This window comes from Glycine soja, chromosome 1, assembly GCF_004193775.1.
Source record: "Glycine soja cultivar W05 chromosome 1, ASM419377v2, whole genome shotgun sequence".
In the NCBI taxonomy this organism is placed as follows: domain Eukaryota; kingdom Viridiplantae; phylum Streptophyta; class Magnoliopsida; order Fabales; family Fabaceae; genus Glycine; species Glycine soja.
This window is the reverse complement of record NC_041002.1, coordinates 17,861,891-17,878,280: the sequence shown is the minus strand read 5'-3', so window position 1 is coordinate 17,878,280 and position 16,390 is coordinate 17,861,891. Positions and strand designations below refer to the sequence as shown.

Here is a 16,390-nt window from a genome sequence, read left to right as displayed (position 1 = left end):
AGTCTTCTTATTTTTTAAAATAAATAATTTTTGTTCTTATGTTATGATCCTAACTTTAACATGATGTATTAGTGCCGATGTAATATTTATATAGGTTGTTGACATTATGCTTAGGAGATAAAAAAGTTAAATAAAGTGAAAAAGAAAAAGAATCTTAAATTCATGACCTGTTATTCAAATATAAGATAATAAATTATAAGACACTTACTTTCATTACTTAGTTCTATAAAAATAATTTATATGTATCATTAGTCAAGAGTTATTAATTTTTTTGAATTATAAAAATTTATAAATTAAAAAAATCATATATAAATATTTTTAATTTTATTTTATATGTTTTTTATTTTAAATAATTTACATATTTTTAATTTAATTAAATTTCATAAATTAATATCTAAATTATTTTGTAATATTTTAATATATAAATTAATTTTACTCTAATTATATAAATCAATATGACTACATAAATTAATATGTAAAATATACATATTACGTAAATTTATTTTAATATATAAATTATTTTTATTCTAATTATATAAAGTAATAAAGTTTTAATATTAAATTTATTAAGAAACTTATGTGTTAATTTTTTTTTAATTATAAAAAATTATTTAGTAATTAAGTTTTTAATAGCAATTATATAAATATATAAAATTACATAAATTAATATGTAAACTATTTTATGTAATTTATAGAAATTATGTATATTTATTTTATTATATAAATACCAGATATTTTTATTTTAATTATAAAAATTAATAAATTTTAATTTTAATATTATTTAAATATTAATTTAAATTTACGTAACTTGTATAAATTACATAAAATAAATTCTTAAATAATCCATATATTGGTTGATTATTTTTTAATAAAATTATAATAGAATAAGAACAAATTTTTGTTAATTTATATTAAAATAAAAAATACCTGTAAAGTTAAATATTAAATATTTTATTTTAATTTGTAAATTTTTATAATTAAAAAAAATTAACTTTTGACTAATGTTACATGTAAAATACTATTTTATATAAAAATAAGGAATCAAAATCACAAATTTAAAATTTTTTAAAACAAAAATTACAATTTAACCTAAATACAAATTATCAATTAATACTAGATATCACCCTATTTTTTGCACATAATCTCTGGTACGAATTATTAAATAATACTATCTCCTTAAATATTATTATATTTCTTATATATATTTATAGAGTTACCTTAAATACTTTAAACAAATATTTATTATTATTTATTTAGATCTATAATACTTTTTAAAAAAATTAATCAATCAACTTACAAATTATTAGCTATATTATTAATGCTTAAGTCAAATAAATAGTAAATACGTATATATAAATTAAAGTTATAGTTAATATAAATAATATTTTGAATGTTTAGCTTATTTTTACCATATAAAATAAGTTAATATCATCACTAATTGTTTATAATAAGTTAAAAGAAGGTTATAACAACTCTTATCTACATTAGCTGCAATCAAGAAAAGAAAAATTAAGATAAGTTAGAGACAATCAAAATAGAAGCACTACTAAAAATATCATATTTTACGACGCACATTTTGCGTGGGTCTTATATAACCCGACGTAGTAGTGCACACAGTGGCATTTACGTAAATATATAAGTTTTATATACGGTGCATTTTGTATACGACGACGTTTCATTTTAACCCCGCCTTTGTACCTTTGGTGGAACTTATCTAAGACGGTGCGTTTATAGACACCGTCGTAGAAATAGTCAGATACAAAGACGGTGTTAGTCATACACCGTCTTTAATTTTGTACTTTATATACTCCTGTTTCGCGATGATTGAACACTCTCGTGTCCTCCAAAAACCTATAGCAAAAACCTAAATGCTCTACTCTGTTGCCTGAACTCATCCCATCGACGACTTCGTCGTGCCCACCCTCACATTGCGTTTCCCTGACCTCCGCAAAACGAACCCTAGCTATTGTTCCCATCACCGCCACGTAGCCGAAGTCGTGCCCTTTGGAGTGGTGTCGCCACCTTGCTAGTGTGAAGGTAAGGATGTCAAAGTTTTTGAGTTCTTGTTTGGTAATATAAATGTGTTATAGTATTAAGGGCTTACTTAAGTAAGACTTTTAAAATGTGATTATCGACTTGTTGAGTTGCCCTAACAATGTCATCGTTGAATATGCCATATGGATTTGAAGGCCAAAGGGTTTACTTAAGTCAGAGTACTGAGGAAGTTTATGTTCTTGGTTGTTTTGGTTTCGCGTTTTTCGCATCTGGATTGGTGCACATCAAGCATAGCTTGTTGGATTTATTACATATGCATTTGTGGTTTGGATTATTTTCCTCCATTATTAGATATGCATAACCCGTTGGATTCAAATGACAAAAGGAATCTACGTTACTGTACTGGTTTTCTTCTTCACACTGATTAAGGGTTATTATTATAATTATAAAAATGCACAAGTGGTTGGATACAATTTTCGTCTTGCCCCATCTGAACTATTTCTTGATACATGAATGACATTGTTCAATAATGTAATTTTTTATTTGCATTGTGTACTTTTTTGTTTTGATGAATAGTATGAGAGTTATGGTTAAGCTTCAGCTGAAACTAAGAGTCCAAGAACTACTATTCGAGTTGGATAATTATTTGGACTAGGTTTTGGAAAAGTCTAAAAGAAATGTTGTTGGCTCATGGCTGGAATAGAACTATCCCCACATTTGTAATAATATCTGGTTCCAACTTGAACACCTACATGAAGAAAGAAATATGTCTGAGCTTAGTCCTAACAAATTAGAGTCATTAATTGTAGTTATTATTCAATTGATACCATTCTTTTTGTTTTCATATAGTGACTAAAAATTTATTTTTAACATATCATCATAAAAATGTTATACTTTGTAGCTTCATAAATTTAAAGAAAATAAATAGTAATGTGCTTAACAACAAACAATTAAATATTGTTATATTATTGGGGATATGATTAGAAGAGTAATAAATCAGAAATTTGAAACTGCAGTGAACAAAGTTATATTTGGGTTTGAATTAATTTTGTTACATTTTTCAGAGGAACTTAGATCAATTGGAAGAGTTACTCAAGAAGGTTAAATTGAAGACCATAAGGACTGAACCACCTTCTGAATCTATTGTTGGCACAAGGTACTTTTTGTTTATTAATTTTGATTGTGCATTTAGAAATTATTAAAAATAAAATTTTTTCTTATGGGTTGTTATTGGTTGGTAAGTTGGTGTATCTTAGTTTCACTTGTTGATTGGTAAGTTGGTATTGCATACTGAAAATCACTGGATAAAAGAACAATTAGAAAAAGTGGTTGAAACTTCAACAAAAATAAGTCAATTATATTTATATTCCCCCTTAAACCTACAAGTTAGTGCATCCACACTCTGACTTCCAATTTAGGCAGGAAAGGATATTGAAAGGTAGGTTTATAATTGGTCCTCCACTATTAATAAAATAATCATTCCAATGAATTATAGAACCACTAACTTCATAGTGCTTAAACGCATGAAGTAGGTTTCGTAGACAACCCTATTAAAAAAAAGGTTTCGCAGACAAACGACTAGGAGGAATTGATTACCTGAGAACCCCCTTCATTAAAACCATTTAGGTGTGGTAAATGCATGCCAAGGTTTTGGCACAAACCTTTATCTAATGGTTCCACTGAGTTGTGGGTCATAGTTCCATCAGGAATGTTATTGTGGCAAATAATTAATTGATTGCAATATCTGAAATCACCAAAAAGCTATCAAATCCCAACTCAAGAAAAAAAATCAATAATTTTTAGTTTCCTTTTTTAGTTCAAAAAGCAAACCCATTATTTACAGCCCTGAAACTTATATCTTTTGACATTAGACTGTCAATACTAAAATCCAGGCTGCTGTTAACAGAAGCCAACTTCATACGCACAAACCTCATGTACCAACCAGGAATTCTTAATGAGCAACAAATCTAAAATCTGATTATTATGGCCATGATTTGAGATGCTTATTGGCCAACAGTGGTTTACCTCAAGTTGGCGCTGCAATGACTGAACATAGTTTATAATTTCATCAACCATTAGTGCTTAACCCAATTCAAGGAATCATAATGCCGATTGCCTTGCTGAAAAACTAATAATTAATATTAATAAGACCCCATGCTGCTAATTGCCAGTCTCTTTCTTGGCTAGCACCTACTACCTCTCTCGATCGGTCTCCTTGTGTTTTTCTTATTATTAGTTTGATTTTGTTTGTTTTCATTATTATAAACACACACACACACATATTCTATCCAAATCACAACTATTAATTTTCAAAACAATATTGACGATGAAGATCACATATTCTATCCAAATCACAACTATTAATTTTCAAAACAATATTGACGACGAAGATTACTGTAATTTACTCTCTAAACAAAAAGAAATTTCTTTTTCCACAAACTTTATATTCTATCCAAATCACAACTATTAATTTTCAAAACAATATTGACGATGAAGATTACTGTAATTTACTCTCTAAACAAAAAGAAATTTCTTTTTCCACAAACTTTATCAGTTACCATGGGTCAAAAGACATAGTTTCGTACTTTATTATTCACTTTATCTCATGTATAAGTTAAGAATATCAAGCTAGCTAGGTATACCAGCTACCCTCTCTTCTTCCATTTGAAGGATATCTCTGCATCGTTACCATATTTTGGCTGCTTTTCAACAAATATCAGATAGATGTATGTTCAAATTTCAATAAATCTTCATGTGGTTTCATTCGATGAATATATATCTCGCTCTATTTGATACTTTGGTATGATATTTAGCACGAAATTAAAATGGAGCACAATCTGTATATGCATATATGATATGTGTTTAAAGATGAACATATGTTGTGTTGGCTTCTCAAGAGGATGATGGATTAACTCTGATATCTTATCTTAATTGTTGGTGTCGCAGATATACATGACTTAGAGGTATTAGCTGCATATATTAGCAGAATCATAAATCTCAAGGAAAAGCAGTTGAAGCATATCTATCCTTCTGCAAAGGTAGAAAATCTGTTGACAAATATCTTGTTACTCCTGCCTTTAAATGTTAACAGTGATTGTTTTGTCCTTATTCTTAAAGATAGAGTTAATGCAGCTATTAATTAATAATGTAATAGGAGCGTCTAATTAAGGTAGTTGAACATGTTGAGTAAATTATTATAAATCTTTTGTATTTATCTTTCATTTTTATGGATAAAACAAACTTAATTAGGAGAAGAAAAAGAAAAAGAAAAAGAAAAGTGTAAATTATATTTTTTTTTTCAGAATGATTGATAGGAGGCATTAGGCAATTTTAGGTACGTAGTTAAAAAGGAGAAAACAAAATTAATAGAGAGGCTAAGTTCAAAATCTGTTTTTTTAGAATACTTGAAAAACAAATGAAATGGAGCTAGTCCAAACTATTCTAATCCAGATCCTATAAAGTAATTTAAGATGGGGCTAGTTGAAGCTCGTGTTACCTTCATGGGGGTGCATATAAATTATTAATTTGGATAATAATACCCGTATACCTCTTTTAACGTGTAGAGTAAATAGAAGAAAGAAATAAAAAAAGAAAAAACGAAAGAAAAAAATTGACATAAAAATGATATAGAAAAAAACAAATACATATATATTATTATATTTATTCTAATAATATATTGTTTGTCTAAATAAAATTGAATTCAAATCCTATCAATACATCTTAGGTTTGATTATTGGGAATAAAAAAATATAATTGAAACATAAAACTCTTAATTATAGGTGATTAGCTAACTTTCTTGTTGACAATTGATTATGAAGATAATCAATAAATACTTTTGTCTTCTCTGATTACTATTAAATCAAACCTAACATACAACAGTTATATCTTTCGCTTTTAATCTTTTTGTACTTAAACATTTGAACTTTATATTATTTGACTTGTTAAGAATTCAATGTATGTATTTTAACTTTTAAGTACAAAAGTAAACTCAATGCACGAAGGCATTTTTTCTTCTTCTAAAAATCCTTTGTCTAACTAGTCATACTCATACACTTTTTTTCTCAGCCAAACCATGTTAGAAAGCAGAATACTCCTCCTTTGTGATCTCCTCAGGCTTTCTCATCCAAATAGGCTTTTGCTTGTTCACCAAAGAGCATTCATGTGACACTTCCTTAATCTTCTTTTTCTTTTTATCTTCCTTCTCCTTCTCTTCGTCAACATCCTCCACCTAAGTAGATTAAAAAATTAGATATTGAAGTAAAATTGTAATTAAAAAAATACCAAAAAATAAAAAAATTACATTTTAAATGACTTGTTTAGATGGTATTCCTTATGGTTCAAGTAATAATAACGATGACAATTCTATCCATGTTTTGTTTGATATTGATTTGATTTTTTGCATAAAACAAAGAGGGGAACGAGCAACAATTTGAAGGTTGTATATTCAGGAACTAAAGAATTCAAAATAGCTAGTAATAAGAGGTATTTGTTTTTGGGATTTTCTGAGCACCAAGAGCGGCTACGCAAGAAGCTTGCACTTGAGGAGGGAAGGATATTTGCAGCTAATGAACAGCTTTCTTAACTATTTGTCCTTCAGACTTTCTTGTTTCTTTTTGTTAATATGTAAACCACAATAGTATAAGGCTATGGCGTAAAAACATGGTCTATATTTACTTCTAAGATTGTTAGGGGTCAAAAAGACCATGTCCATAAGCCATAGCCTTATACTATTTATATTTACATATTAGCAAAAGAAACAGTAAAATCTGAACGACAAATAGTTAAGAAAGTTGTTCATTAGCTACAAATATCCTTCCCTCCTCAAGTGCAAGCTTCTTGCGTAGCCGCTCTTGGTGCTCAGAAAATCCCAAAAACAAATCCCTCTTATTACTAGTTATTTTGAATTCTTTAGTTCCTGAATGTACAACCTTCGAATTGTTGCTTGTTCCCCTCTTTGTTTTCTGCAAAAAAGAAAATCAATATGAAACAATTCAGGCTGAATTGTTATCGTTATTATTACTCGAACCATAAGGAATAACATCTAAACAAGTCATTTAAAATGTAACTTTTTAATTTTTTGGTATTTTTGTTAATTACAATTTTACTTCAATATCTAATTTTTTAATCTACTTAGGTCGTTTTTTTAATATAAATATGAATTTAAAGGTGATATACTGATAATATAAATTACTTGCTAATCACAAATTACGATACATATCATTTTTAATTTTAACTTAATTTTATAAATATTAATAAATTTATAATAAGACAATTTTTTAATTGGACTCTAAATTATAGAAATAAGACAGGAATTAAAAACTAATTAATGATATGTCTTAGTTCTACTCACCCTGGCATAACTACCAGTAACAACCTAACTAACTTGGACTTCAATTGCTACTAGCTGATCATTTTATATCAGCAGATATCATGCTCCAAGCTTTCAGGTTTTCCACTACGATTGGTTCAGTACCATTGTTGAACACAAACAAGTACGCTTGGTTCATCACTGCTAGCTCAGGATAGACCCGGGACAAAATGTTTGTCTTCCCTCCTGCTCCAAAACTCTCCACAACTGAGTGATCAATCTTCCATTCATTTGAAAAAACAAAGAATATTAAATAATTATACATTAGTATTTTGGAGCTCATAAATGCTATATATAAGCACCAAATGGAATTGAATTTGCACATACCAAACTCCTAAGAAAAATCTTCTTATCTGCGGCCAAATCCACATCTACAAACCCAGCAAATTGGGGTTTGTACAGATCACTCTTCAAAGATGAACTATTTACAAATATCAAAAACAAAAATAACCAATTCGAAGGAAATTCAAAATAACAAAATAGATATAATTAAAATAACCTAACCCACCCTGTAGTTTTGAACCCTTTTCGACACATAGATCCTGCGCCTTTACCCACTTAGGATCATATGCCTCTGTCTTGTCCAAGCTTGAAAAGGCGAATGCTACTTCAACATCTGCCTGCAGTTATATAATATTGTTATATGTATTTATTTGTATGAACATACACTCATTAATGCATAATTAAGAATTAGACCTGGGCTGCAGTGATTCCTTTTACTTCGCTATAATCTCCCTTCTCAAGCCTTTGATTGTCTATGTTAACTTCTTTGCCTCTGAGACTGTTTAACTCTTCAACAGGCCATTGCACCAATTGTCTCCCAGTAAAATCGAGCCACACAGTTCGTGGAATCGCCTAATTATTTTACCAGACACATACATGCATATTACAATTCCTTTAATTTGTATAAGGATACAAAAATAAAACACTTATAGCTGAATGCCAAACAAAAAACATGAAAGGGAGTTAGAGATTCAGAATCGAGCAAAGATTGAGTAAATCTAGAATTATCTCTCTCAATCCAGGAAAAAAAATATTGAAAACATATGTAAGATTGGGCGGTGAAGAGAATAGTTAGGGTATAAAAAAAAGAAAGACAAGAGCAAGATGGAGGCAAAATTTAATTTCTTACAAACAAATTTTTTTTATTTTACATTTACACTGAATAATTTTATGTTAGACTTTTTAACAATATAAAATATATTGTCTCCTGATTAGATTGAACAATTTAAGAGAAATTACTGTACCCTGGCCTGTAGCTGCATCTATTGAAACTGATAAAAACACTGGCTTTTCAAATAGTACACTCCATTGTAGTACATTGGCCCTGCATTGTTGACAATTAAAAGTGTGAGATGGTGTACACAAATATATGGATGGTTGTCATTGAAAAATTTAAAGTAAAATATAATAGAATTATAAAGTTCTTGCTTACCGTTTGGATCTGCATGTGATTGACACATCGTTACACAGATATAGGAACCATGAAAGGATTACATGCAAAGGAAAGAAAGTTATTAGCTTGATTGGTAATGAAAACTAAAATTGTAAAATTTCTACATAATATGTTTATATATGATAGCATGAGACTGTCAAAATAAGTAAAAGAAGCATGTATTTTAATGTATTATTTTTTGGTACACATTTTAATGTTATATGAATGGTTAAAATTAGTCATTTCTTACAAAATTTTCATTAGTAGAGTAGTTTGTAAAGTTTCCTTTTGAAATTATTTGCCCCAAGGGCAACACATCCCAATTCATTCATATCTTTGAATAATTTCTCTCTACAATTATTTAGTATGCTGAAAGAATATTATGCCAGCATCATCTGGACATACCAAATTTACACACACTTACAATAGAATCAAACATAAAATTAGATTTATTTAGCCACTTTAGAAAAGCTACATATGGATCAAACTATCTGCAATGCACTAATTTGGTAAATGAAACTCACAGTAAGCAAATAAGCCTAGGACCCACCAAGTGAATACATAAAACCAGCCGGTCCTCCACACCACATACAAACCCCAGGGCAAATTAATGCATCCTGACTTAAACCACTTTGTGCAATATTCGTAGACTATTGAAGACTTATACTGCAATATGTCCACAAAAGAATTGAAACAAGATCACAATGTATTCATTAATTCATCTCCTTTTCAAAGAGACACAGTTGCTTTCTAGTTTTTGATAATGCAGTCAATGTTTAAAACTAACTACAGAATATGGAAAGTGACAACTCATCAAATACAGGGGATAACATAGCAAGTCAAGAGGAAGATGCTACAGTAGCAACAATAGGGGTACACCAACCAAACAAAGAGGTGCAATTAGTGAGTAAAACTAAAAGGAGGATTGTGAGGCCCACGTACCTAAAAGATTCGGTGCTAGTAATTAGGGAACAAGAATAACGAATTGCTGATATTCTGAAATCACAAAAGACAAATTCTGTTATGAGAATTTCAGTATAAATATATCATTACTTGTTGAATTTATGTTCAAATTATAGAAGTAAGACAATTTTTTAATTGGACTCTAAATTAGTTGAATCTTCTATAGCTTTTACTTTTACGATTAAGCTTTGAAAAATTTTCTTATTTCTTTTGGCTCTTACTCTTGTCAACAGTCTTTCATCCCTTGCAAATGATATTTGAAATTATTACACCTTGATAGATTTATATCATATAGAGTGAAAGTGTTGGACAATATGTTGTTGAATCATCTATTTACTTGCTATTTGAGTATATGGTTTATGAGTTGCACGATCTTCTTGTTTCCCTGCCTAATAAGTGGACTTGTTTTAAAAAGCACGATCTTCAAATGGGAAAGTTAGATATGAATTTTGGTATAAGATCCCTTGATCTTCGACTAATTTGCCGTGCTAATAGCTTCTAAATCAGACATTAAAAAAGATAATTTTTATCATTTGTCATTTGAACGGTGTTGAAGATTAACCTGTGGGTTTATTTAACTATTATCTATCGTTGGGATCATATAGACTATTGGCTAAAGTTTTGACAGTTTCTGCCAAGGCTGAAGCATGTTCTTAACAACCATGAAAACCAAATTTTCTAGGAATTCATACTTTAAGGCAATAACTGTTTTCGGTTTCACATAAAGTTTTTTTTCATTTATTATTTCTTCAATTTCGATGTTAAATTTTAAGGTTGTGATTGCATGCTAAACTTACATTATATGCTGATTGCATGCTTTTGCTTTACTGGGGGTATTGTGGCAGAACATTGTCATTGACTACTTGCTGATTGCTAGTATTGTATAATGATATACATTTGGCTGCCTTTAACCCTTTATTTTGACTAATGTATTTATGTAGGCAAAGTTTGATATCGCAGAAGCTACGAAGGTTAAGACGAAGGTTATGTCAACAGTAGCAACGAGATGGCGGCAATTTAAGTCCACATTGACTAGCAAATTTGTGTTTGCTAAGAGTGAAGGTCAACAAATGCAGGATGTTGTGACAAAATATGGACTAGATCCTGAAGCGTGGAAACAATTTGAAGAAACTCGGCTCACACATAACTGGGAGGTTAGTTGAATCTGTCTATCGTAACTTCAAATGAATATTTTTTTACCAATTTGATTATTTTAATTTGAAAAAAGTTTCCGCAATTATGTATGTCACATTACAGGGTATTAGGAAACGAGCACAATCAATTCAAAAACACAACGACTGCCCTCACGTACTTTCACGTGGGGGATATGATTTGCTTCAGAAGAAATTGTTAGACGAGAAACGAAAAAGGATACAAGAGGAAGCATTGTTGAGTGATAATCCAGCAAGTCTTGATGACCCCCCATCTCCAATAAAAAGACATGTTTAGTGGAAGGTTTCTCGGACCAGGGCTGTTGGCAATATGACATCTGAGTCGGCACAGGAAATTGCAGATAAAATAGTAAGTTCACTAATATGTTGCAATGTTCATATGTTTAAGTATTTTTGTAATGACAATGACTGCACGCTGTGTATTTTTTGTGTCACTTGTTTTGTGTAGGACTCCTTAGAAGAGCAGGTAACGCAAGGTTCGTTTGTACCCCATGGTCGGCAAGACATACTGAACACTGCCATTGGGCGACCTGACCATGGGGGTCGCATTCGGGCAGCAGGCTCAGGTGTGACTATTACTCAGTACTACGGAAGGGCATCAAGGACATGCAGCAGCTCGTCCACATCCATCAGCCAACAACAACTAGATGAAGTTGTTGCAAGGCTTAGGGAAGACATGACTGGTCAGATTAGGGAAGAATTGAGGACTCAGCTAGAAGAGGAAAATAAAATGAGCTTGGAAATAATGACCAATGCATTGAAAGAGGCTATTAAAAAAGAGTTGTCAAATAAAGGATCCCCAGAGTCGCTCCAAATTCAGTTGGACATACAACAATTAGGTGCGCGTGTCAGCACTAAGGGAAGTAATGTTGTTATCAATGTCCAGCCTTCACAAGAACATCATGCTGATGCCATACCATTGATGGGACTGTATGTGCAGCGTAAGGATGGTACACTAAGGTTGGTGGCCATGGGGAAAATAATGGAGGGGGATTCAATCATACACACAGTGGCATATGCAGATGATGTTGTCAGGGTAAGTGTGGAAACAATTATCGATCCTGAGGCTGAGGTCCCCTATGCCACCTCAGAAATACAATATGTGAAGCAGGCCGTCAATACATTTGTAGCTTGGCCCACACACCTTGTGAAAGCTGTATTAGATGAGGTAAGATGTTTGATTTGACATACCTAAAGTAAAACATTCATAGATTACACTACAAATACTCACCCACTTTCATTAACCATGTAGGATCCAGAAAGTATTCCGCACAACGAGGATGCACATGCGCCAAAGCCGGCTAATGTGGACGCAGATGATCCGTTGCGTGGCTTGATAAAGTACAGTTTCGATATTTACGACAAGCCAGTTGAAATCAACTTTGATGGGAGCTGCTTTGGAATTGTAGATGCACCGACATCGATATTCATAACATATTCAGATGTTAGTGAAATAATAGCAGGAGACAAAAGTCTTAACATATCTGTCTTACAATTATGGTTAATGTAAGTGAAATCCTTCATTTATTTGTTCCTCATTCATTCTATATCATGATCCAGTACAATACTTTCAAATCATGTGAATAGGTATATGCATGAGTGGAGTCAGATATTCAGTCAAGGTTCCATGTATGCATTCCTTGAGCCACAGTCGTTGGTTTGTTCAAAGGATACACGCAGCGAATGCCAACAATATCATGAAAGATGGCTTAAGGAATCTGACTGAGAGGTGTACATTGGACCTTACTTCCATTAGTAAGTGCTGTTTAACAAACATACTTCAAATGGTGTTTGGGTGTATACGTATCTAATGAGCATGACATGCAGGGCACATTGGCAGCTCGTACTTTTGTGTCCTAGGCAACATGTTGTGGTTTGGTTGTGTTCGTTGCGTAGGAAACCTGGTATGCATATCAAAGCTACAATTAATAGGTTATCTCATACCATATAACTTTTTACAAGCCTTCTTTAATGGTCATCATTCAACATGTTGTTCTATATGCGTTGATGTGCTTTTTTAAAACCAGTGTAATGACGAAATTGAAGACGACCTTGTCTCCTGAAACTAAGGTAGTTGCACCTAAGTGGATTGAAGTTAAGGTAAGTCAGCTATGTACCATGCGTTATTGTTGTCTAGTTAAGTCATGTAATTATGTAATGTATACGATATTCAAATTTTTTCCATATGTAGAGTCACGTTCAAACCAGATGTTATGAATGTGGATATTACATAATGCATTGGATGTGGAACATCATAACCAACGACATAAAGAGTGACTGGTCCATGGTATGCATAAACTTCAGTGCAATTGGAACTGAATTTTTATATTTGCATTACTAACTTTAAAATATGAATACTTGCAGTGGTTTGCTGATGAGACACTGTTGGACATCGACAACATCACCACAACTCGAAAGAAATGGGCAACATTTTTTTTAAAGACAGCAATAAGTAAAAACGGCTAATGATGGCTTCGGAGTATTCTTTTTTCCTGTATTTGAGACAATTGTTTTGTTATTTTAGACAACAACTATCTTATTTTCAGTCATGCTACTAATACAGTGACCATTCACAATTCCTATAATGGTGATGCGGCCAAACGTCGTGCTTTTTTGTTCTTAGTATTACCTACTAAATTTGATATAATTGTAGTAATATATTGTCATTACCCCCTTCTACTACATTGCATCTGCATTTGATTACCACAACAACAATTTAGTGTAGATGTTGTACCACCAAGCTTGCCACTGCAGCAATTAAGTGAACGAATGAAGTGTCCACAGTCATTGGATGGTTGCTTGGTAGAGGTACATGCTAATAACTAATAAGATTTCCTGTGCAGGGTATCATTGTTTTTGCATGAGTGATGGCTACCTTGGGGCTGGATATTTTGGTTGAATCTGCCTCACAAGTTATTTCGAAGGTAATTGACATAATCTTTTGTTCTTGTTTGTTTATTATATACCTAAATTTGGGTTCAAGACTAGTTATTCAACACGTGGATTATCTACCACAAGATTGTTCTAATAAGTGATTTTATCATTTGAGCAGTTCATATTATCATTTGACCTTGCTTTTGCTTTGATTCCGCTCCTAAAGTTCACTAGCAGCAAAATGACTAGCAGCACAAGCATTGAAGAGGTGTGTTTCCTCCTTGTTTGTGGATTGATGAACTATAAGTTAATACATTATACTCAAATGTTCTACTTCTAAAATTTGATCAGCTAGGCTTACATGAATTGTTGAATTGATCAGCTAGGCATACATTATATCAACTGTCAGTGTCACTTTTTCAGTCTAATAATATTTTGGTTTATATTATGATTTTTATGAAGCTATCTGTTTTATATGGTATTGGTACAGAGATTGCAGGGATGCCAAGGGAAGGCGACCAGGGGATGAAAATTATGATTAAAGAGAGTTCTTGAGGAGTTTGTCAGATGCTCAGGTAATTACTGCTAAAGCAGTTGGGTGAAATTCTCAAATTTTGAATGCTGCATGCAATTAACATCGTCATTTGATGAAATGCAGAATCTTCCTTACTGGTTTAGTGCATGTTTTATTCATTGCATTCCATTAAAATTATTATTAATCAAGAGGATTCTTGCTTAATTGAATTCAGTATTGAGCGTGCTGCATTTTCCTTATATAGTAGTTCATTCATTTATTTAATTTTAGTTGACAACTTGTGGAATGGTCATATCAAAATATAACCTATGAAAGAGGATAATCTTGTCAACTAATTGTTGAGTTCTTTATTTTATTGTTTTGTCTTTTATGTTGCATGTGATGACTTTGTTTCTTTTCTTGTAGGGAAGTGGAAGATTTTGCACGAAGGTTAAATTCTGATTGGCCTGAAAGGATGCAAATTTTATCTTTGGGCCAAGACAGAAGACTAGTAACAATTTCTATGAATAGCAATGGTTCAACGCAGTTGTATACAGGTATGTTCTATCTATCTTCTCAATATTCGCGGTGAACCCTACTTGCTGCCTTGTTTTCTATCAGAAGCATCATTAAACTTTGGTCTGAGTCTGTTAGTTCTAAGATATGATTATGGACTGAGGGTTAGACTAGCAGTAACGGTATTATAGCACATGTTAATTATTTTCAAGGACGTGTTATTCCATAGGGCTTGATCATTGGGTCTGCTTTTGGTCCCTGCCCTCCCTCTCGTTGTTATTACTATTTATATGTATATCACATACTGCCAAGTTCTGAATTTCAAAATGATTTTAATTGGATACTGATAATTTAGAAGGGCTGGGTTAAGGGTGGACTTGCAACTTAGGTTTTAATCATGAATGATGTCTTTATCGTTCAACATATAATGTATGCTACATATAGGTTTTGATAAAAGGTAGTGCAGCAGTGGCACATAATTCAATTTCCAAGGTGAGTGGCACATACAATGTTTGTTGTTGTCTGAATCTTGGAGATGTGAACAACATGTGAGTAATATTTGTTTGTTCCTTATAACTGATAACCAAAGTGTAGCTTTGTTTTTGAAATTTGAATGGTATAACCCAAATTTTGTGAGCAGGGGAACTACTTCAACGACGGTCCTTATAAAAACCCGTCGTTGAAACTTCGAAGAACAACGACGGTGTACTCACCACCGATGTTGACATACTATCAAACAACGACGGGTGAACACGCCGCCGATGTTGAAAGAAAACCCAACAAATACAAGTGTTAGGCGTACCCGACGTTGAACTAGACCACAACAACGACGAGCCTTCGTGTACCCGACGTTGAAATGGACCACAACAACGATGGGTCTTCGCGTACCCGACGTTGAAATGGACCACAACAACGACGGGTTCTTCACCATGTGCATCGTCGAATCATTTTTTATAACGTCTATTGTTATATAGGCACTGACGTTGTATTCTAACATTACAAAGATGGGTCCTAGTATGACCGATGTCGTTGTTGTCCACATACAACGACATCTGGAACAAAGACGGTGTGGGGCCCGTCGTAGATACCCGTTTTCAACCGATGTAGAAGCTTCTTTTTGTAGTTGTGAAGAGAACTAATAAAAATCACATCAACCAAAAAAAAAACGGAAAAATCTTACATATTCGAAATCCATCTTCTTTAGGGAAACTGCAATTTCTAACAAACAACTCTTAAAATCTTATGTTTCCTTTCACTTATTGTCATTCAAAGTTTGCAGAAGGGGAAAAAAAGAGTATTATTTTTACCTATATTAGTAGTAGCGAGCAAGAAAACGCTAGAACCAATCCAGGAGAAAATGCGAGAAACCACCAGCCATATAAAAGAGAAATTGTTGGAATAAATTAGAATTAAAAAAAAAGAGAGAGCAGATCACAGAGTGAAAGAAGAAAACTGAGAATAAATTAGAGCTAAAACCTCAAATTGTATGTATGCTGAAAAAGGCTTGAGCCAAAGAACCTATATAGTGTGTGCACCATATCATTGGCAAGAAT

The 16,390-nt window shown here is 32.1% G+C and overlaps 1 protein-coding gene and 1 long non-coding RNA gene across 2 annotated transcripts; both read left to right on the top strand.

Moving 5' to 3' along the window:
• The first annotated feature begins 4,645 nt into the window (after positions 1-4,645).
• LOC114404797 lies at positions 4,646-10,909 on the top strand. The gene is made up of 3 exons (XR_003665148.1): positions 4,646-4,721; positions 4,942-5,033; positions 10,703-10,909. It is a non-coding gene; the product is annotated as an uncharacterized LOC114404797 (long non-coding RNA).
• A 115-nt stretch (positions 10,910-11,024) lies between these two features.
• Positions 11,025-12,443, top strand: LOC114412401. Its single transcript, XM_028376320.1, has 2 exons — positions 11,025-12,101; positions 12,186-12,443. The coding sequence occupies exons 1-2, from the start codon at positions 11,610-11,612 to the stop codon at positions 12,441-12,443; spliced, it is 750 nt and encodes a 249-aa protein (XP_028232121.1). The 5' UTR covers positions 11,025-11,609.
• Positions 12,444-16,390: the final 3,947 nt, after the last annotated feature.

Excerpts from the sequence above, each read along its gene's own strand:
- LOC114412401 (XM_028376320.1), top strand. The coding sequence starts at position 11,610 with ATGACTGGTCAGATTAGGGAAGAATTGAGGACTCAGCTAGAAGAGGAA. Across the intron at positions 12,102-12,185 it reads TGAAAGCTGTATTAGATGAG|GATCCAGAAAGTATTCCGCA; the intron begins GTAAGATGTTTG and ends TTAACCATGTAG.